Here is a 23173-nt window from a genome sequence, read left to right as displayed (position 1 = left end):
ATGGACCAAGGACTGACCTCTTCAGTGTTGTCCAAGGTCCTGAGGGCGGAGATTGGCCTCCCTACGCCGTCTGTCCTCCTGGAGATGCGTCGCCAACTTCTGGTTCTCCTCCAGCAGACGCAGGTTCTCCTTCTTCCTCTCCACACGCTCCAGATCTCTCAGGACGCCCTCCTGCAGACGCTGTGCGCGCACACACACACACACCTCAATGTACTTTATTTTGAAATACTTTTGACATGTACTGCCAGTGTTAGGACTAATGCGTTACTGTAACGCCATTATTTTCAGCGGTAACTAGTAGTCTAACGTGTTATTTTTTATATTCAGTAACTCAGTTACCGTTACTACATGATGCGTCACTGCGTTATTTTACGTTATTTTTTATGTAGTATCGGTTAGAAACAGAAGATCTGAGTGTGTTTTATTGGAGAGCTGCGGTGTCGTCCTTCTGAATCTTCCTGTGTCAAAAGCGGGAGAAGAGAAGAGGCATGCTGTGTGTGTATGTGTGTATGTGTGTGTGTGGTGGAGGGGGCGTGTCTGTGTTTACTAACAAGACATCATGGCGCAGCCAAAGTTGTGTTTCTTAACGTGGAGATATTCTCACTACTTTACTTTTGTCGAGCACAAAGAAAATAACATTTTAGTTAAATGTAAGTTGTGTCTTGGATCAAAGATCCCATCTACTGCCCAAAACAGCAATTCAAATCTGCTGAAACAGCTACAAAAGCAACATGCTTCGACAAAGCTAGTAAAGAGAGACACAGACTCCGATGCTACTTCAGCTCCACTTAAGGATTTTAACGGAGGCACTGCTGGCCAGGACAACATTGATAGAGCCATTGCAGAGTATATGCTAGAAGACATCCATCCATCCATTCATTTTCTACCACTTGTCCCTTTTGGGGTCGCGGGGGGTGCTGGAGCCTATCTCAGCTGCATTCGGGTGGAAGGCGGGGTACACCCTGGACAAGTCGCCACCTCATCGCAGGGCCAACACAGATAGACAGACAACATTCACACTCACATTCACACACTAGGGCCAATTTAGTATTGCCAATCAACCTATCCCCAGGTGCATGTCTTTGGAGGTGGGAGGAAGCCTGTGTACCCGGAGGGAACCCACGCAGTCACGGGGAGAACATGCAAACTCCACACAGAAAGATCCCGAGCTCGGGATTGAACCCAGGACCTTAGTATTGTGAGGCACATGCACTAACTCCTGTGCCACCGTGCTGCCCTGCTAGAAGACATGCAGGCTATTTCTACAGTGGAGTCACCCGATTTCAGGCAGCTAATTATCATACCGCCGTCAAACAGCAAATGGCACGGAAAACACGTTCCACGTACCTGGACAGTGAGTACATAAAAATGGAAAGCGAGCTAAAGAAAACACTCCAAACTCTGCCTCTGCTCATCATTCAGCACTGAAGGTACACACACTAGGGATGTCCCGATCCGATATTTAGATCGGTTTGGCCGCCGATATTTGCCAAAAAATGCGTATCGGCAAGTCATGGGAAAATGCCGATCCAGATCCAGTTTTTAAAAAAAAAACTCCGGTCCGTGTTTTCCAACGCACCGATTTAAATAATACATTCCACTTTTCTGCTGCTCCCTAATTTCCGTTCCGCATTTTCCAGCACACCTTCAACACATCCACAGGTCTGTGGATTCTCACGCAGTTGCTTTTAGCTGCTGGCATTACACGACAGGCTCTTCTCACAGACAGCAAGCGCACCTTCTTACACACGTCACGTCATACGTCACATACGTATACGCCCTCCCCGAGCAGAGAGGTAGCAGCATGGCTAGAGTTAGCTGTGATGCTAGCGCAGCCGTGCGAGCAACGTTCCCTCTAAGGTGCGCGCCTGTGCAATTGCGCACTAGTCAAGCGTCCTCTGCGCATAGCAATTATATGCCACGCACAAAATAAAAAATAAAAATAAGCGCATAACAATTTCCGACACACGGACACGACAGAGAAAACAGTTTTCGTCATCATTGTTCAAATATTGTAACGTCTGTCGAGACGCTTGTCTCCATTCGGTGCCACACGCCCACACCATCAAAATGCCGAGGCAAACATTTCCACATCAACACCGTATGAAAAAATTTGTGATTTTTTTAGTTGCGATTTCTTTCTCTGCATGAAAGTTTAAAAGTAGCATATATTAATGCAGTATGAAGAACAATGTTTTAATGTAGACATGCAAGCCTTGAAAGAACATTTTGAAAATCAAGACTACATTTCCTGCAAATGGGTGCATTTCTACCCTATATTTTAACTTTAGATTTATTCTCATATCAAACTCTTTTGGCTGTCTTTTTGACACTTACATCCGGCGCCCCCCTCCACACCCCGGATTATAAATGTAAATAATTCAATGTGATTATCTTGTGTGATGACTGTATTATGGTGATAGTATATATCTGATAGTATATATCTGTATCATGAATCAATTTAAGTGGACCCCGACTTAAACAAGTTGAAAAACTTATTGGGGTGTTACCATTTAGTAGTGAATTGTATGGAATATGTACTTCACTGTGCAACCTACTAATAAAAGTCTCAATCAATCAATCAAAACACATAGAATCCTCATACTGCTGTGATTATATGCATCAAGTGTTTATTCAAGGCTAAGGCAAAATATTGAGATATATATCGTGTATCGCAATATGGCCTTAAAATATCGCAATATTAAAAAAAGGCCATATCGCCCAGCCCTAGTTCAATGATGCCATTTCTGTTTGTCATGTATAATTTTGTCTATTTTGTGTTTGTCCTTGAATAAACAGGTCAGTTTCTTGTTACCAACCATTGTGTATTATTCAAACTCCCCTAATTCAGCTGGCTAGTTGTTATCAAGATTACTAAAACCCTTTTCAACATGATTCTGACAACTAAGTAGGCTAAATAACTTTAAACTTTAATACATGCTCAGATAGGCCAGTATCGGTCATTATCGGTATCGGTCAGTATCGGTATTGGATCGGAAGTGCAAAAACCTGGATCGGGACATCCCTAACACACACTCTGTCAATTCTCTTATATGCTCTTTCATTCTAGACTTCTAGAGTGTTTGATTATCACATCCTTCAAAATGTATAGACTATAAAGTTCACAAACATAAGAGGGATGCTAGTGGGCCAGGCCAATCTTTCCTTATCTCTAAACTAAAACTGGGGAAATGTGTAGAATGTTCTGGGCTTCAGTACAGTGTTGATCTCCTGAATACATGATTTTATTTCACAATTCCTTGAGAGAAAAAAAGGCCTGGTTAGGCTTTTTGTATAGCAGTAGGTGTACATATAATCATGTCATGTGTGCCTTCCTTGGGTGAAGCCAGATTTACAGCTACGTTGTTATTATGCTGTTTGTCACTTATGTATGTTATGTTGCAGCTATTTCAAATAGTTTTGTCAATTTGTTCTGGCCCGAAATAAATTGGCCCTTTGAAACATATCTTTGTCTTTGTGTGTTGTATGTAGACCACATTGCTTTCTGAGTTCAGTGATGCAAATGCATGTCAAGTTGATCAACACATTGTATTATTCTCCAGTGCAATAACAGTACTGACATGAAGGCTGAAAGGGCATTAATGGGAGCTTTAAAAAAAAAAAAAAAAAGTAACAAAATAGTTACTTTTCACAGTAACGCATTACTTTTTGGTGTAAGTAACTGAGTTAGTAACTGAGTTACTTTTGAAATAAAGTAACTAGTAACTGTAACTAGTTACTGGTTTTCAGTAACTAACCCAACACTGTGGGGCGGCGTGGCGAAGTTGGTAGAGTGGCTGTGCCAGCAATCGGAGTGTTGCTGGTTACTGGGGTTCAATCCCCACCTTCTACCTTCCTAGTCACGTCCGTTGTGTCCTTGGGCAAGACACTTCACCCTTTGCCTCTGATGGCTGCTGGTTAGCGCCTTGCATGGCAGCTCCCGCCATCAGTGTGTGAATGTGTGTGTGAATGGGTGAATGTGGAAATACTGTCAAAGCGCTTTGAGTACCTTGAAGGTAGAAAAGCGCTATACAAGTACAACCCATTTATCATTTATTTATTCCACATTAGGGATGTGCGTATCGATCATGTGGTATCGATATATCGATACTCACACGCTACTCATTTGGCATCACTTTTCTGAAAAAAGTATCGATATAAACCAAAAAACGGCGTGTGGGGGGTGCAAGCATCACTTTCAGATGTTTTTGATAACTTACTTAACTTACTATGTGCTGGGACACCCCTGTACCTGGCAGAGTACAGAGCTGGCCCAGTCACGTCACAGGAGACAGCGAATGAGCGTGGTCAACGTGCAACACACACACAGCCAGCCGACAGCGTTGTTACTTTTCCTGAACAGCAATCTGAGACTTCAGTAAAGTGTGACGTGTGACGACATATCTCGAGTACACTAAAGGTGTCAGACATTTTTGTAGATTTTCCAAGTTAATTTTCTCAGGGAACTGTCTTTCGTATGCAGGTTTATAGGACAAGGAAATCCTAGTTTATTGTGATAAGGAAATTATTGACTTTGCTTCAGAGAAGTATGTTTTTTTAAGCTTTTCCTACCAATACTTTTTTTTTTGAGAAATAATAAAAGTGAAAATGTGTATATTTTTGTTTATATTTAATTTATTTTTCATATTTATGTTATGTATTTTAATTTTACTTTTATTATATATTGACCATAGTGAATGTGGTATAAATGGTCTGTATTTGTCTTGTGATTTGTCTTAAATAATAACCATAGTAATAATATTTCTGACTGACAAAAATGGCCAATAAGAAATTAATGGTATCGGTATCGATGAAAATGCAAGAAAAAGTATCGGTATAGTATCGAATCCTAAAAGTGTGGTATCGCCCATCCCTATTCCACATTATTGTGAAAGTGAGAGATTATCTTTGTTGTCAGGTTGTCGACACTTGTGGTGTTGAACATTTGCCATCTACAAAAACATATTTTCAATGGTTGAATATGTCTTCTTTAGCAGCTGTATAAACTTTCATTCCAAACATAAATAATAATAATAATAATACATGACCTCCTTGCTTCATCATGACTGCAGCTAGCAGCTAGCCGCGCCAGCTGGAACTTCTGTGTCCGCTTCCCTGGGCTCACCTGTCTGTCCTGGCCTTGTTGGAGGTGCACAGCCGCCACGACGCTCACAGTCACCACCACAGAAAGTCCTAGAACAAGTTTAGAGGCTGCCGACATTACGTTAGCATGTGTCCGCTGCTAGCAGGCTAGCGAGCTGTCTTCTTCGCGCCCAAATGCAAGCAGACGGACGACGAGCGCCCTCTGTGGCCATCACACGTCCTGCTCCTGAAATACTTCTATATCGTCTCTGAAATAGTCAACCAAACACTCTCTGAATACGAAATGTGAATGTTTATCACAAATGCTGACATATGTGTCACAAAAGTGGTGTCCAGGGGACTGTTTTGTGTAGGCGCGCGTTGATCTGAGTTCTTGTGTACCGACAACGTTGGTGAAAGTAGTTCCGGCTCTTCAAGGAGACAGCGACATGGCAGGTATTCTTCCGCGAGAACTTACCCAAAATAAATCATAAATCACATATCAAATACTGAAATACTTTAGTATATGGATATTGACAAAATACTTTAGTATATGGATATTACAGGATATTGACAAAATACTTTAGTATATGGATATTAGAGGATATTGACAAAATACTTTAGTGTATGGATATTAGAGGATATTGACAAAATACTTTAGTATATGGAAATTAGAGGATATTGACAAAATACTTTAGTATATGGATATTAGAGGATATTGACAAAATACTTTAGTATATGGATATTAGAGGATATTGACAAAATACTTTAGTATATGGAAATTAGAGGATATTGACAAAATACTTTAGTATATGGATATTAGAGGATATTGACAAAATACTTTAGCATATGGAAATTAGAGGATATTGACAAAATACTTTAGTATATGGATATTAGAGGATATTGACAAAATACTTTAGTGCAGGGGTCACCAACCTTTTTGAAAGCAAGAGCTACTTCTTGGGTAGTGATTAATGCGAAGGGCTACCAGTTTGATACACACTTCAATAAATTTCCAGAAATAGCCAATTTGCTCAATTTACCTTTAACTCTATGTTATTATTAATAATTAATGATATTTACCCTTAATTGAACGGTTTAAATGAGGAGAAAACACGAAAAAACTGACAATTAAATTTTGAAACATAGTTTATCTTCAATTTCGACTCTTTAAAATTCAAAATTCAACCGAAAAAAAGAAGAGAAAAATTGGCTAATTCGAATCTTTTTGAAAAAAATAAAAATAATAATTTATGGAACATCATTAGTAATTTTTCCTGATTAAGATTAATTTTAGAATTTTGATGACATGTTTTAAATAGGTTAAACTCCAATCTACACTTTGTTAGAATATATAACAAATTGGACCAAGCTAGACAAATCATTATTTCTTCTAGATTTTCCAGAAACATTTTTTTTAAAAGAAATTCAATAGACTTTGAAATAAGATTTAAATTTGATTCTACAGATTTTCTAGATTTGCCAGAATAATTTTTTTGAATTTTAATCATAATAAGTTTGAAGAAATATTTCACAAATATTCTTCGTCGAAAAAACAAAAACTAAAATGAAGAATTAAATTAAAATGTATTTATTATTCTTTACAATTAAAAAAAAAAAAAAATTACTTGAACATTGATTTACATTGTCAGAAAGTAGAGGAAGGAATTTAAAAGGTAAAAAGGCATATGTGTTTAAAAATCCTAAAATCATTTTTAAGGTTGTATTTTTTCTCTAAAATTGTCTTTCTGAACTTATAAGAAGCAAAGTAAAAAAATTAATGAATTTATTTAAACAAGTGAAGACCAAGTCTTTAAAATATTTTCTTGGATTTTCAAATTCTATTTGAGTTTTGTCTCTCTTAGAATTAAAAATGTCGGGCAAAGCGAGACCAGCTTGCTAGTAAATAAATACAATTTAAAAAATAGAGGCAGCTCACTGGTAAGTGCTGCTATTTGAGCTATTTTTAGAACAGGTCAGCGGGCTACTCATCTGGTCCTTACGGGCTACCTGGTGCCCGCGGGCACCGCTTTGGTGACCCCTGTTTTAGTGTATGGATATTAGAGGATATTGACAAAATACTTTAGTGTATGGATATTATAATAAATGATAAATGGGTTATACTTGTATAGCGCTTTTCTACCTTCAAGGTACTCAAAGCGCTTTGACAGTATTTCCACATTCACACACTGATGGCAGGAGCTGCCATGCAAGGCGCTAACCAGCAGCCATCAGGAGCAAGGGTGAAGTGTCTTGCCCAAGGACACAACGGACGTGGCTAGGATGGTAGAAGGTGGGGATTGAACCCCAGTAACCAGCAACCCTCCGATAGGATATTGACAAAATACTTTAGTGTATGGATATTACAGGACATTGACAAAGAGATGATGAGACATTTTTATTGATCAGTTGACAGAAATAAGCGTACAAGTGAAAATAAATAGTTACAGCAATAAATAAAAAGTTATTGTGGGCGTTTAGTGCACTTTGACATCTACTTTTTATATACACGCGTTTGCTTATTTTGACATTTCGGAGCGTGAAGTTTTCAAAGGCCGGGAAAGAGAGCAAAGCGAGGAAGCGGTTAGCTTCACAGGCTAACCAAAACGTTCCCTTTCACGCCCGCGACTTCCTCCTCCTACACAATAAAACACAAAACGCAGACGCTTTTATTGTGGAGCAGGAAACACAAAAGGTGTTGCCATGGCGACATCGTGAACGACCGTCTACCGTCACAGCAGGAAGTCCGCAGTTGCCCGACACACAGCGGCTTCTCCGGCATGTAGACCCCCACAAGGCACCCCGCCAGGTGGTGTTGGCGTCTACAGCTTTCACAGTTCAGCTCTGCGCGCGCACACACGCGCACGCGCGCGCACCAACAGACGCACAAAGGAAGAAAAAAAAAGCAACAAAGGATGTAAACATTATTTTTGAGGGAAAAGAAACCACACCTGAGACATCTAATTAAGTCATTATAAACGCTCTGTTACAATTAGTGTGTTGACTTTTGCATTGCCATGGCAACCAAAGAGATGTACTTTGTCACCTCACTTGGAGGACCGAAACCAAAAAGCAGTTTGTGTCCTTTTGTGGCAAACGTTAGCCTGCTGAGCTGATGTGCGAAGAACTAAAGAGTGCTGTTAGCCTAGCTTAGCAGGTGGCTACGCTAAGCTAACCCAGCACCAGGAAGGAGGGTGCAGGTAGAAGAAGCACCAGGAACAAGGTAGAAAGGATCTTCCAGAGGAGGCCACGTGGAGTCCAACTGACATGCAGAGAGACTCCTCCAGCTTCAACTTAGGAAAAAAGAGGAGACTCGAGCGAAGCTTCTATCACGACGACAAATGGCGGTCGGCGAGGTGCGGCGTTGGCGGCGGACGATCCGGGCAGCGTTGAACTTCCACCCTCGGCCGCCACTCAAGTGTTTCTGTTCCGACGTCCAAGATCAGGGTCAAGTCTTCCAGCTAGGAAGGGGAGGAGCTAGCATCGCGTGGTGTTGAGCACGAGGCACGCCAACTGTCTCCGCCCCCTCCCTCGAGCTCCACCCCTCGCTACTGGCGGACCTCGTTGGCGATCAGACTGTCCTCCCCTGACTGGAAATCCGCCTCGTTGATGTTGTTTCCTCCGTTGAGCAACTCTTCATCCTGGGACGACGCCCGGTCCTCCTCGCTGGCCCCGCCCGGCTCGTCCGAGTTGGGGTCCTGAAGCACCTGAGCGATGTACATCTGCTGCTGGGGGGGGGCAGGGGGAGGGGACACACGGTGTTAGCGGGTTAACCACATGCTAACGTGTTAGCATGCTAATGACACACACCTGAGATTTGGAGGGGGGCGAGGCCGACGTGCGGGGCGGACGACCGTTCTCCACAGCTTCGGCGTCAGAGTCCTTGGTGTCGATCTGACACACAAAGTGCACAAAGTTGCACGTGCACACCAAGACCACGCCTGCACGTACCTTGTAGCTGTTACACGTGCGCACCAAGACCACGCCTGCACGTACCTTGTAGCTGTTACACGTGCGCACCAAGACCACGCCTGCACGTACCTTGTAGCTGTTACACGTGCGCACCAAGACCACGCCTGCACGTACCTTGTAGCTGTTACACGTGCGCACCAAGACCACGCCTGCACGTACCTTGTAGCTGTTACACGTGCGCACCAAGACCACGCCTGCACGTACCTTGTAGCTGTTACACGTGCGCACCAAGACCACGCCTGCACGTACCTTGTAGCTGTTACACGTGCGCACCAAGACCACGCCTGCACGTACCTTGTAGCTGTTACACGTGCGCACCAAGACCACGCCTGCACGTACCTTGTAGCTGTTACACGTGCGCACCAAGACCACGCCTGCACGTACCTTGTAGCTGTTACACGTGCGCACCAAGACCACGCCTGCACGTACCTTGTAGCTGTTACACGTGCGCACCAAGACCACGCCTGCACGTACCTTGTAGTTGTTACACGTGCGCACCAAGACCACGCCTGCACGTACCTTGTAGTTGTTACACGTGCGCACCAAGACCACGCCTGCACGTACCTTGTAGCTGTTACACGTGCGCACCAAGACCACGCCTGCACGTACCTTGTAGCTGTTACACGTGCGCACCAAGACCACGCCTGCACGTACCTTGTAGCTGTTACACGTGCGCACCAAGACCACGCCTGCACGTACCTTGTAGTTGTTACACGTGCGCACCAAGACCACGCCTGCACGTACCTTGTAGTTGTTACACGTGCGCACCAAGACCACGCCTGCACGTACCTTGTAGCTGTTACACGTGCGCACCAAGACCACGCCTGCACGTACCTTGTAGTTGTTACACGTGCGCACCAAGACCACGCCTGCACGTACCTTGTAGCTGTTACACGTGCGCACCAAGACCACGCCTGCACGTACCTTGTAGCTGTTACACGTGCGCACCAAGACCACGCCTGCACGTACCTTGTAGCTGTTACACGTGCGCACCAAGACCACGCCTGCACGTACCTTGTAGCTGTTACACGTGCGCACCAAGACCACGCCTGCACGTACCTTGTAGTTGTTACACGTGCGCACCAAGACCACGCCTGCACGTACCTTGTAGTTGTTACACGTGCACACCAAGACCACGCCTGCACGTACCTTGTAGCTGTTACACGTGCGCACCAAGACCACGCCTGCACGTACCTTGTTGTTGTTACACGTGCGCACCAAGACCACGCCTGCACGTACCTTGTAGTTGTTACACGTGCACACCAAGACCACGCCTGCACGTACCTTGTAGTTGTTACACGTGCGCACCAAGACCACGCCTGCACGTACCTTGTAGTTGTTACACGTGCGCACCAAGACCACGCCTGCACGTACCTTGTAGCTGTTACACGTGCGCACCAAGACCACGCCTGCACGTACCTTGTAGTTGTTACACGTGCGCACCAAGACCACGCCTGCACGTACCTTGTAGTTGTTACACGTGCGCACCAAGACCACGCCTGCACGTACCTTGTAGCTGTTACACGTGCGCACCAAGACCACGCCTGCACGTACCTTGTAGTTGTTACACGTGCGCACCAAGACCACGCCTGCACGTACCTTGTAGCTGTTACACGTGCGCACCAAGACCATGCCTGCACGTACCTTGTAGCTGTTACACGTGCGCACCAAGACCACGCCTGCACGTACCTTGTAGTTGTTACACGTGCACACCAAGACCACGCCTGCACGTACCTTGTAGTTGTTACACGTGCGCACCAAGACCACGCCTGCACGTACCTTGTAGCTGTTACACGTGCGCACCAAGACCACGCCTGCACGTACCTTGTAGTTGTTACACGTGCACACCAAGACCACGCCTGCACGTACCTTGTAGCTGTTACACGTGCGCACCAAGACCACGCCTGCACGTACCTTGTAGTTGTTACACGTGCGCACCAAGACCACGCCTGCACGTACCTTGTAGTTGTTACACGTGCACACCAAGACCACGCCTGCACGTACCTTGTAGTTGTTACACGTGCACACCAAGACCACGCCTGCACGTACCTTGTAGCTGTTACACGTGCGCACCAAGACCACGCCTGCACGTACCTTGTAGCTGTTACACGTGCGCACCAAGACCACGCCTGCACGTACCTTGTAGCTGTTACACGTGCACACCAAGACCACGCCTGCACGTACCTTGTAGCTGTTACACGTGCACACCAAGACCACGCCTGCACGTACCTTGTAGCTGTTACACGTGCGCACCAAGACCACGCCTGCACGTACCTTGTAGTTGTTACACGTGCACACCAAGACCACGCCTGCACGTACCTTGTAGTTGTTACACGTGCGCACCAAGACCACGCCTGCACGTACCTTGTAGCTGTTACACGTGCGCACCAAGACCACGCCTGCACGTACCTTGTAGTTGTTACACGTGCGCACCAAGACCACGCCTGCACGTACCTTGTAGTTGTTACACGTGCACACCAAGACCACGCCTGCACGTACCTTGTAGTTGTTACACGTGCACACCAAGACCACGCCTGCACGTACCTTGTAGCTGTTACACGTGCGCACCAAGACCACGCCTGCACGTACCTTGTAGTTGTTACACGTGCACACCAAGACCACGCCTGCACGTACCTTGTAGCTGTTACACGTGCACACCAAGACCACGCCTGCACGTACCTTGTAGTTGTTACACGTGCACACCAAGACCACGCCTGCACGTACCTTGTAGCTGTTACACGTGCACACCAAGACCACGCCTGCACGTACCTTGTAGTTGTGAGCGCTCAGGTACTTGAAGTGTCCGAAACACACGTGGGACAAACACACCACGATGGTCACCACCAGAACTACCAGTGTGAACATGGACGTCGGTGTCTCGAAACCTGCGTTAGCAAGAAACAACATGAAAACTGTTACCCGTTGAACCTGACTGCTACCTGGTAACCCTAACCCCTAACTGTTAGCCGTTAACCCTAACCCATAACTGTTACCGTTAGCCCTAACTTTACTGTTAACCCTAACCCTGACTGTTACCCATTAACCCTAACTGTTACCCGTTAACCTTAACCCTGACTGTTATCCTTTGACCCTAACCCCTAACTGTTACCGTTGACCCTAAACCCTATCTGTTGCCGTTAACCCTAACCCTAACTGTTATCCTTTAACCCTAACCCTGACTGTTATCCTTTGACCCTAACCCCTAACTGTTACAGTTGACCCTAAACCCTATCTGTTGCCGTTAACCCTAACCCTAACTGTTATCCTTTAACCCTAACCCCTAACTGTTATCCTTTAACCCTAACCCCTGACTGTTACCCATTATCCCTAACCCATAACTGTTACCCTTAACCCTAACCTTACTGTTAACCCTAACCCTGACTGTTACCCATTAACCCTAACTGTTAGCCGTTAACCTCTAACTGTTACACGTTAACCTTAACCCTGACTGTTATCCTTTGACCCTAACCCCTAACTGTTACAGTTGACCCTAAACCCTATCTGTTGCCGTTGACCCTAACCCTAACTGTTATCCTTTAACCCTAACCCTGACTGTTATCCTTTAACCCTAACCCCTTACTGTTACTTACTAGGGTTAACTTACTGTTAACCCTAGCCCCTAACTGTTACCGTTAACGCTAACTCCTAACTGTTACCCGTTAACCCTAACCCCTAACTGTTCCTGTTAACCCTAACTGTTACCCGTTAACCCTAACTCCTAACTGTTACTGTTAACCCTAACCCCTAACTCTTTCTGTTAACCCTAACCTCTAACTGTTACCCGTTAACCCTAACCCTGTTACCCGTTAACCCTAACTGTTACTGTTAACCCTAACCCCTAACTGCTACCTGTTAACCCTAACCCCAACCCTGTTACCTGTTAAACTTAGCCCCCAACCCTAACTGTTATTGTTAACAAAACCCTGACTGTTATTGTTAACCCTAACACCTAACTGTTACCCGTTAACCCTAACCCTAACTGTTACCCGTTAACATTAACCCCTAACACTGACTGTTATCCGTTAACCCTAACCCCTAACTGTTACCCGTTAACCCTAACCCCTGACTGTTACCGTTAACGCTAACTCCTAACTGTTACCCGATAACGCTAACCCCTAACTGTTCCTGTTAACCCTAACTGTTACCCGTTAACCCTAACCCCTAACTGTTACTGTTAACCCTAACCCCTAACTGTTACTGTTAACCCTAACCTCTAAGTGTTAGCCGTTAACCCTTACCCTGTTACCCGTTAACCCTAACTGTTACTGTTAACCCTAACCCCTAACTGCTACCCGTTAACCCTAACCCCAACCCTGTTACCTGTTAACTTTAACCCCCAACCCTAACTGTTATTGTTAACAAAACCCTGACTGTTATTGTTAACCCTAACACCTAACTGTTACCCATTAACCCTAACCCTAACTGTTACCCGTTAACATTAACCCCTAAAACTGACTGTTATCCGTTAACCCCAGCTCTCACTGTTACGTTAACCCTAACACCTAACTGTTACCCGTTAACCCTAGCCCCAACCCAAACCTACCTGTTGGCTGTTTACCCAAACCGTCACTGTTACACGTTACACGGGTAACATTTAGGAATGTTACCCGTTAACCCTAGCCCTTAACCGTTACCTGTTAAACCTATTCTCTAACTGTTAGACATTAACCCTAACCCCTAACTCTTACTGTTAACCCTAACTGTTACACATTAACCCTAACCCCTAACTGTTACTGTTAATCCTACCCTAACGATTACCCGTTAACCCTAACCCATAACTGTTACTGTTAACCCTAATGCCTAACTTACCCTTTAACCCGAACCCCTAACTGTTACCCGTTAACCCTAACTGTTACATGTTAACCATAACCCCTAACTGTTACCCGTTAACCCTAACTGTAACACGTTAACCCTAACCTCTAACTGTTACCCGTTAACCCTAACTGTTACATGTTAACCCTAACCTCTAACTGTTACCAGTTAACCCAAACTGTTACACGTTAACCGTAATTCATAACTGTTACCCATTAACCTTAACTTTTACCCGTTAACCTTAACCCCTAACTATTACCTGTTAACCCTAACTGTGAAACATTAAGCCTAACCTCTAACTGTTACTCGTAAACCCTAACTGTTACACGTTAACCCTAACCTCTAACTGTTACCCGTTAACCCTTACTGTTACCTGTTAACCCTAACCCCTAACTGTTACCCGTTAACCCTAACTGTAACACGCTAACACTAACCCCTAAATGTTACCCGTTAACCCTAGCCCTTAACCGTTACCTGTTAAACCTATTCTCTAACTGTTAGACATTAACCCTAACCCCTAACTGTTACTGTTAATCCTACCCTAACGATTACCGGTTAACCCTAACCCATAACTGTTACTGTTAACCCTAATGCCTAACTTACCCTTTAACCCGAACCCCTAACTGTTACCCGTTAACCCTAACTGTTACATGTTAACCCTAACCTCTAACTGTTACCCGTTAACCCAAACTGTTACACGTTAACCCTAACTCATAACTGTTACCCATTAACCTTAACTTTTACCCGTTAACCTTAACCCCTAACTATTACCTGTTAACCCTAACTGTGAAACATTAAGCCTAACCTCTAACTGTTACTCGTAAACCCTAACTGTTACACGTTAACCCTAACCTCTAACTGTTACCCGTTAACCCTTACTGTTACCCGTTAACCCTAACCCCTAACTGTTACCCGTTAACCCTAACTGTAACACGCTAACACTAACCCCTAAATGTTACCCGTTAACCCTAGCCCTTAACCGTTACCTGTTAAACCTATTCTCTAACTGTTAGACATTAACCCTAACCCCTAACTGTTACTGTTAATCCTACCCTAACGATTACCCGTTAACCCTAACCCATAACTGTTACTGTTAACCCTAATGCCTAACTTACCCTTTAACCCGAACCCCTAACTGTTACCCGTTAACCCTAACTGTTACATGTTAACCCTAACCTCTAACTGTTACCCGTTAACCCAAACTGTTACACGTTAACCCTAACTCAAAACTGTTACCCATTAACCTTAACTTTTACCCGTTAACCTTAACCCCTAACTATTACCTGTTAACCCTAACTGTGACACATTAACCCTAACCTCTAACTGTTACTCGTAAACCCTAACTGTTACATGTTAACCCTAACCGCTAACTGTTACCCGTTAACCCTTACTGTTACCCGTTAACCCTAACCCCTAACTGTTACCCGTTAACCCTAACTGTTACCCGTTAACCCTAATCCCTAACTGTGACACGTTAACCCTAACCTCTAAGTGTTACCCGTTAACCCTAACTTTTACACGTTAACCCTAACCTCTAACTGTTACCCGTTAACCTTAACGGTTAGACGTTAACCCTAACCCCTAACTGTTGCCCGTTAACCCTAACTGTTACCCGTTAACCCTAACTGTGACACGTTAACCCTAACCTCTAACTGTTACCCGTTAACCCTAACTGTGAAATGTTAACCCTAACCTCTAAGTGATACCCGTTAACCCTAACTTTTACACGTTAACCCTAACCTCTAACTGTTACCCGTTAACCGTAACCCTGGGTTAGCCAGCTGCACCATGAAGAAGGGAAAAGGCGGGGCTTACCTGTGCGCATGGTGGAGAAAAAAAGCAGCCAGAAAAGGCAGAGGATGGGCGCGGCCACCACCTGTGTGACAGCACCCGAGTGGATCTTCTTGTCCAGTTTGGACGGCAGGTAGGCGTAGTACATATTGTACCTGTCCACCAGGTGCTTGAGAAGCATGTACATCAGACCTGTGGAACCATGATGGTCACATGATCACAGGACTGTGTGTGTGTGGGTGTGGGTGTGTGTGTGTGTGTGTGTGTGTGTGTGTGTGTGTGTGTGAGAGACACTGACCAAAGGGTACGATGATGGGACAGGTGATGCTGTAGGCCATCACCACGGTGAAGACGTTCATGATCCAGGCGTACGCCGCTCCAAACTGGAACTCGTACGCTTGATGCTGAGACAAGAGGGGCAGGTAGACAACAGGTGAGGGCGGGGCTTAGACAAGAGGGGCATGTAGACAACAGCTGAGGGCGGGGCTTAGACAAGAGGGACAGCACCCTAGACAAGAGAGGAAGGTAGACAACAGGTGAGGGCGGGGCTTAGACAAGAGGGGCAGGTAGACAACAGGTGAGGGCGGGGCTTAGACAAGAGGGGCATGTAGACAACAGCTGAGGGCAGGGCTTAGACAAGAGGGACAGCACCCTAGTCAAGAGGGGCAGGTAGACAACAGGTGAGGGCGGGGCTTAGACAAGAGGGGCAGGTAGACAACAGGTGAGGGCGGGGCTTAGACAAGAGGGACAGCACCCTAGACAAGAGGGGCCGGTAGACAACAGGTGAGGGCGGGGCTTAGACAAGAGGGGCATGTAGACAACAGCTGAGGGCGGGGCTTAGACAAGAGGGACAGCACCCTAGACAAGAGAGGAAGGTAGACAACAGGTGAGGGCGGGGCTTAGACAAGAGGGGCAGGTAGACAACAGGTGAGGGCGGGGCTTAGACAAGAGGGGCATGTAGACAACAGCTGAGGGCGGGGCTTAGACAAGAGGGACAGCACCCTAGTCAAGAGGGGCAGGTAGACAACAGGTGAGGGCAGGGCTTAGACAAGAGGGGCAGGTAGACAACAGGTGAGGGAGGGTCTTAGACAAGAGGGGAAAGTAGACAACAGGTGAGGGCGGGTCTTAGACAAGAGGGGCAGGTAGACAACAGGTGAGGGCGGGGCTTAGATAAGAGGGGCAGGTAGACAACAGGTGAGGGAGGGTCTTAGACAAGAGGGGCAGGTAGACAACAGGTGAGGGCGGGGCTTAGATAAGAGGGGCAGGTAGACAACAGGTGAGGGAGGGTCTTAGACAAGAGGGGCAGGTAGACAACAGGTGAGGGCGGGGCTTAGATAAGAGGGGCAGGTAGACAACAGGTGAGGGAGGGTCTTAGACAAGAGGGGCAGGTAGACAACAGGTGAGGGCGAAGCTTAGATAAGAGGGGCAGGTAGACAACAGGTGAGGGAGGGTCTTAGACAAGAGGGGCAGGTAGACAACAGGTGAGGGCGGGGCTTAGATAAGAGGGGCAGGTAGACAACAGGTGAGGGAGGGTCTTAGACAAGAGGGGCAGGTAGACAACAGGTGAGGGCGGGGCTTAGATAAGAGGGGCAGGTAGACAACAGGTGAGGGAGGGTCTTAGACAAGAGGGGCAGGTAGACAACAGGTGAGGGCGGGGCTTAGATAAGAGGGGCAGGTAGACAACAGGTGAGGGAGGGTCTTAGACAAGAGGGGAAAGTAGACAACAGGTGAGGGCGGGTCTTAGGCAAGAGGGGCAGGTAGACAACAGGTGAGGGCGGGGCTTAGACAAGAGGGGCAGGTAGACAACAGGTGAGGGAGGGTCTTAGACAAGAGGGGAAAGTAGACAACAGGTGAGGGCGGGTCTTAGACAAGAGGGGCAGGTAGACAACAGGTGAGGGCGGGGCTTAGATAAGAGGGGCAGGTAGACAACAGGTGAGGGAGGGTCTTAGACAAGAGGGGCAGGTAGACAACAGGTGAGGGCGGGGCTTAGATAAGAGGGGCAGGTAGACAACAGGTGAGGGTGGGGCTTTCCCACAAGTGCCGACCCGTGGCACAGACGAAGACACCTGACCTGGTGTGTCCTCACCCTCTTGACATTGCGGCGGTCGGCGGCCGAGCGCGCCAAGCACAGTCGGATCATGTACATGAGCAGGCCTGGGATGCGCAGCAGGTCCATGGCGTTCCCGATGAAGGCCGAGGCGATTACGTAGTTGACGAAGAAGGCTCCGTTGTCCGGCAGGAAGACGCACCTGTAGACAAGTGTCTTTACTTCTGCTCGCAGGAACAGGGAACTAACCCCACCCCAGACTCACTCAAAGCGGACGGTGGCGTCATCCAGAAACTTTTTATCAAAGAGCCATCGGAAGAAAACGTCCAGACTGCAAGACCACAGCGTGGTAAGCCAGGGTCAAAGGTACATGCAAGGTGCAAAAGAAGATGTACCTGCTGAGTCCAAGAGAGGGCAGGAGAAGGACCATGAAGATCAGAAAGGTGTAGCACTTGTGCATCGTAGTCCGGTTTTCTCCAGACCTGCACAAACAATATATGCATCAGCACCTCCTGACTAGACCTGGCCTTGGGACTAGAAAAAGTCTCTTGTTTCGAGACTGCAAGTGGTCTTCGTCTTGGGCGTGGAAGGGGTGTGGGGACTAGTAGTAAACCAAGTACAAGTGCACTGGGACTAGAAGTGACCTTGGACTAGAGGTGACCTAGGACTGGATTTGATCTCTGACTAGAAGTGAGCTAGGACTATAAGTGATTTAGAACTAGAAGTGAGCTAGGACTAGAATTGAACTAGGACTGGGCAGTCCAACCGGGTCCAGTGCACCTTGAAGAAAGCAGAGTAGTAGACGAGGGTGGGCAGCAGGGTGTGGGACGAGAGGTGAACTCAGACTAGAAGTCTGAGTTCCAGTCTAGCAGTGATCTAAGACTGGATTTGAACTAGGACTAGAATTAAACTAGGACTGTGCAGTCCAACCTGGTCCAGTGCGCCTCGAAGAAAGCGAAGTAGTAGACGATGGTGGGCAGCAGGGTGTGGGACTAGAGGTGAACTCAGACTAAAGGTCAATTTAGACTAGAGGTGAACTCAGACTAGAGGTGAGCTAGCACTAGAATTGAACTAGGACTGTGGGGTCCGACCTGGTCCAGTGCGCCTCGAAGAAAGCGGAGTAGTAGACGATGGTGGGCAGCAGGGTGTGGGACTAGAGGTGAACTCAGACTAGAGGTGAGCTAACACTAGAATTGAACTAGGACTGTGGGGTCCGACCTGGTCCAGTGCGCCTCGAAGAAAGCGGAGTAGTAGACGAAGGTGGGCAGCAGGGTGTGGGACTAGAGGTGAACTCAGACTAGAGGTGAATTTAGACTAGAGGTGAACTCAGACTAGAGGTGAGCTAGCACTAGAATTGAACTAGGACTGTGGGGTCCGACCTGGTCCAGTGCGCCTCGAAGAAAGCGGAGTAGTAGACGATGGTGGGCAGCAGGGTGTGGGACTAGAGGTGAACTCAGACTAAAGGTCAATTTAGACTAGAGGTGAACTCAGACTAGAGGTGAGCTAGCACTAGAATTGAACTAGGACTGTGGGGTCCGACCTGGTCCAGTGCGCCTCGAAGAAAGCGGAGTAGTAGACGATGGTGGGCAGCAGGGTGTGGGACTAGAGGTGAACTCAGACTAGAGGTGAGCTAACACTAGAATTGAACTAGGACTGTGGGGTCCGACCTGGTCCAGTGCGCCTCGAAGAAAGCGGAGTAGTAGACGATGGTGGGCAGCAGGGTGTGGGACTAGAGGTGAACTCAGACTAGAGGTGAATTTAGACTAGAGGTGAACTCAGACTAGAGGTGAGCTAGCACTAGAATTGAACTAGGACTGTGGGGTCCGACCTGGTCCAGTGCGCCTCGAAGAAAGCGGAGTAGTAGACGATGGTGGGCAGCAGGGTGTGGGACTAGAGGTGAACTCAGACTAAAGGTCAATTTAGACTAGAGGTGAACTCAGACTAGAGGTGAGCTAGCACTAGAATTGAACTAGGACTGTGGGGTCCGACCTGGTCCAGTGCGCCTCGAAGAAAGCGGAGTAGTAGACGATGGTGGGCAGCAGGGTGTGGGACTAGAGGTGAACTCAGACTAGAGGTGAGCTAACACTAGAATTGAACTAGGACTGTGGGGTCCGACCTGGTCCAGTGCGCCTCGAAGAAAGCGGAGTAGTAGACGATGGTGGGCAGCAGGGTGTGGGACTAGAGGTGAACTCAGACTAGAGGTGAATTTAGACTAGAGGTGAACTCAGACTAGAGGTGAGCTAGCACTAGAATTGAACTAGGACTGTGGGGTCCGACCTGGTCCAGTGCGCCTCGAAGAAAGCGGAGTAGTAGACGATGGTGGGCAGCAGGGTGTGGGACTAGAGGTGAACTCAGACTAGAGGTGAATTTAGACTATAGGTGAACTCAGACTAGAGGTGAGCTAGCACTAGAATTGAACTAGGACTGTGGGGTCCGACCTGGTCCAGTGCGCCTCGAAGAAAGCGGAGTAGTAGACGATGGTGGGCAGCAGAGCGGAGAAGGCCCAGAGGAGGAGAGTCGGGAAGAACTGGGTGACGATGGGGTTCTGCGCAGGACAAGAGAGTCAGAGGTGAGGGGGCGGAGCTCCTGCGGATGAAGACTGATGAGAGGAACATCACGTTGAGGTACTCCACAGGCTTGGTGACGTTGAACTTGTCCATGGTGGAGATGATGATGGCGGGCGTGGTGAGGAAGAAGAGCAGGAGGAAGAGGATGCAGTTGATGATCAAGCAGCGGATCCACCAGGAGACCCCGCCCAGGGACAGGTGCTCCCTGAGGGACACAAGGACAGGTGAGCTGGCAGGTGCGGGCCTTGGGAGCGAGTGGCGTGCACACCCACCAGCGCACGTTTTGAGGGTCGGGCGCGTACGAGACGCTCCAGTGGTGCACGTGGAGAACTTCGCTGAACTGCGACAAGCGAGGTTCCTGACGACAGCGACACCCTTGGACCTGACAAGCGTTGAAGTCCTTCAGGATTCTGCAAAGAAACTTCAAGACTTCACCACCCAAACAAGATGGTTGCCGTGCGCAAGGGGGCGGGGCTTACATGGCAGTCGTGGCCTCGTTCTGGAAGGTGACGAAGGCCATGCCCAGTGGTTTGGTGTGGACCTTCTCCTTCTCCTTCCTGTACTCCTCCTTCAGCTTGGCCTCCCTGTTGGTGTAGTAGCTGACCGCCTCCTCCTGCGAGCAGAGCACACCGCGCTAGCCAGCGAGCAGAGCACGCGTCATGTGATCAAGGGGAGTCACCTCCTCGCAGCCGGCGATGGCGCAGCAGCAGAGATGTCCGCAGGGTTTGGGGTTGATCATGGTGGGAACGTGCTCCTTGGCCATCAGGTCGGTGAAGAACTTCTTGCTGCGCTCCGTCTTCTTCCTGTCACACGCCGGCAGTGTTAGCGCAACGCCACCGTGCTAACCGTGTACGCTAACATACCTTTCTGCATTCAGAGCCATGAGCTTGGCCACGTTGTAGCAGATGCGAGCTTCCAGAACCGTGCAGTTCTCGTACGCCTGCCTGCAGGGGGTCAGTATATTGTTGGATGCTAACATGCTAACTACTGCTGACAAGCTAACTACGAGCTAATAGTACGTACTCAAAGTGTCCTTTGATCTGGCACTCCTCGGCATACTTGGAGATGCCGTTAATGAACAACGTGCGTTTCACCTGCAAGACACAAATCTGGACTGAACAGGAGTGTGCGTAGTTAGCGTGTGGTTGGACTGGCGGCGTGCTACCAGGTCATCTTCTTTGTAATGCATCTTGGACGTGTGTCTCCTCATGCTGTAGACCGTGAGCAGCAGGTACATGAAGGCGAAGGACGTGTGGAGCCAGAGCAGGTTGGTCCTGAATGCAACAACAACACACATTTAGCTGTCTGGCTATATGCTAACAACAACACACACTTAGCTCACTGGCTACACGCTAACAATAACACACACTTAGCTCACTGGCTACATGCTAACAACAACACATTTAGCTCACTGGCTACATGCTAACAACAACACATTTAGTTCACTGGCTACACGCTAACAACAACACACACTTAGCTCACTGGCTACATGCTAACAACAACACACATTTAGCTGTCTGGCTACATGCTAACAATAACACACATTTAGCTCACTGGCTACATGCTAACAACAACACACATTTAGCTGTCTGGCTACATGCTAACAACAACACACACTTAGCTCACTGGCTACATGCTAACAACAACACACATTTAGCTGTCTGGCTACATGCTAACAACAACACACACTTAGCTCACTGGCTACATGCTAACAACAACACACATTTAGCTGTCTGGCTACATGCTAACAATAACACACATTTAGCTCACTGGCTACATGCTAACAACAACACACATTTAGCTGTCTGGCTACATGCTAACAATAACACACATTTAGCTCACTGGCTACATGCTAACAACAACACACATTTAGCTGTCTGGCTACATGCTAACAACAACACACACTTAGCTCACTGGCTACATGCTAACAACAACACACACTTAGCTCACTGGCTACATGCTAACAACAACACACATTTAGCTGTCTGGCTACATGCTAACAACAACAGACACTTAGCTCTCTGGCTACATGCTAACAACACACACTTAGCTCACTGGCTACATGCTAACAACAACACACATTTAGCTGTCTGGCTACATGCTAACAACAACACACATTTAGCTCACTGGCTACATGCTAACAACAACACCCACTTAGCTCACTGGCTACATGCTAACAACAACACACACTTAGCTCACTGGCTACATGCTAACAACAACACACACTTAGCTCACTGGTTACATGCTAACAACTACTTGACAGTGTGTTTGTAGTTCATGTATATTATTTGGTGTACTATGATAGGTGATGATGATCATCACAATATTGGTGTACTCACCCAGACTTGAGGTTGGCTATGGTGGTGCGACCAAAGCTGTAGGCGTTGTTTTCTAAAAGATGATCCAAAAATGCAATGTTGATTATCAACCAACATGTTGGCTTTCTGAAGGCTAACCTAAGTAAGCATTCACACATCAAATATCCAAGCTGGACGTTCATGTACTATATTCATGTACTAGGTTCATGTAGTACAGTAGTAGTACAATAGTAGTACATTACTGTAGTACAGTAGTAGTACATTGTAGTTGTAAACAATGATGTTTGTTGACATGATGAAGTATTGCTCCACCCAGGTCATGTGACGCTAACGTTAGCCATGTTTTCATTCTCAATAACACCTACATCACAACTACAGGTGTACACATCTACAATCCACATGTGTACACATTTACCTAAAGATGTAGACATCTACAATCCACAGGTGTACACATCTATCTACAGGTGTACACATCTACACTCCACAGATGTAAACATCCACAATCTACAAGTGTACACCTCTACCTAACGATATACACATCTACAATCCACAGGTGTACACATCTAACCACAGGTGTACACATC

The 23173-nt window shown here is 46.9% G+C and overlaps 2 protein-coding genes across 3 annotated transcripts; both read right to left on the bottom strand.

Moving 5' to 3' along the window:
• Nucleotides 1-21: 21 nt before the first annotated feature.
• Nucleotides 22-5458, bottom strand: LOC133639765 (protein PET117 homolog, mitochondrial-like). Its single transcript, XM_062033359.1, has 2 exons — nucleotides 5126-5458; nucleotides 22-180 (listed from the first exon to the last, which is right to left on the bottom strand). Exons 1-2 carry the CDS (start codon nucleotides 5219-5221, stop codon nucleotides 22-24), a joined length of 255 nt encoding a protein of 84 aa, XP_061889343.1. The 5' UTR covers nucleotides 5222-5458.
• A 2086-nt stretch (nucleotides 5459-7544) lies between these two features.
• LOC133639761 (CSC1-like protein 2) lies at nucleotides 7545-21538 on the bottom strand. Of its 2 annotated transcripts, none has more exons than XM_062033353.1 (16): nucleotides 21437-21538; nucleotides 21295-21365; nucleotides 21135-21215; nucleotides 20951-21074; nucleotides 20751-20884; nucleotides 20544-20681; nucleotides 20323-20476; nucleotides 20143-20249; nucleotides 18100-18186; nucleotides 17970-18035; nucleotides 17744-17906; nucleotides 15956-16061; nucleotides 15682-15849; nucleotides 11824-11939; nucleotides 8893-8976; nucleotides 7545-8810 (listed from the first exon to the last, which is right to left on the bottom strand). In XM_062033353.1, the coding sequence occupies exons 1-16, from the start codon at nucleotides 21506-21508 to the stop codon at nucleotides 8631-8633; spliced, it is 1851 nt and encodes a 616-aa protein (XP_061889337.1). In that variant the 5' UTR covers nucleotides 21509-21538; the 3' UTR covers nucleotides 7545-8630. The 2 variants fall into 2 exon arrangements, with proteins under 2 accessions (XP_061889337.1, XP_061889336.1); XM_062033352.1 differs by having other exon boundaries at nucleotides 7546-8807; nucleotides 21437-21523.
• Nucleotides 21539-23173: the final 1635 nt, after the last annotated feature.

This window comes from Entelurus aequoreus, linkage group LG22 (assembly GCF_033978785.1).
Source record: "Entelurus aequoreus isolate RoL-2023_Sb linkage group LG22, RoL_Eaeq_v1.1, whole genome shotgun sequence".
Classification (NCBI taxonomy): domain Eukaryota; kingdom Metazoa; phylum Chordata; class Actinopteri; order Syngnathiformes; family Syngnathidae; genus Entelurus; species Entelurus aequoreus.
Note: the sequence above shows the minus strand (reverse complement) of the source record. Positions and strands in the feature narration are given on the sequence as shown.

What these genes read in the sequence shown, in the direction of transcription:
- LOC133639765 (XM_062033359.1), bottom strand. Translation starts at nt 5,221, where the DNA reads ATGTCGGCAGCCTCTAAACTTGTTCTAGGACTTTCTGTGGTGGTGACT. An exon ending in AACAAGGCCAGGACAGACAG is followed by an intron (nt 181 to 5,125) that starts GTGAGCCCAGGG and finishes GTGCGCGCACAG; the next exon opens with CGTCTGCAGGAGGGCGTCCT.
- LOC133639761 (XM_062033353.1), bottom strand. Translation starts at nt 21,508, where the DNA reads ATGTACCTGCTGCTCACGGTCTACAGCATGAGGAGACACACGTCCAAG. An exon ending in ATTACAAAGAAGATGACCTG is followed by an intron (nt 21,366 to 21,436) that starts GTAGCACGCCGC and finishes TGTGTCTTGCAG; the next exon opens with GTGAAACGCACGTTGTTCAT. An exon ending in CGCCCCCCTCCAAATCTCAG is followed by an intron (nt 8,811 to 8,892) that starts GTGTGTGTCATT and finishes GCCCCCCCCCAG; the next exon opens with CAGCAGATGTACATCGCTCA.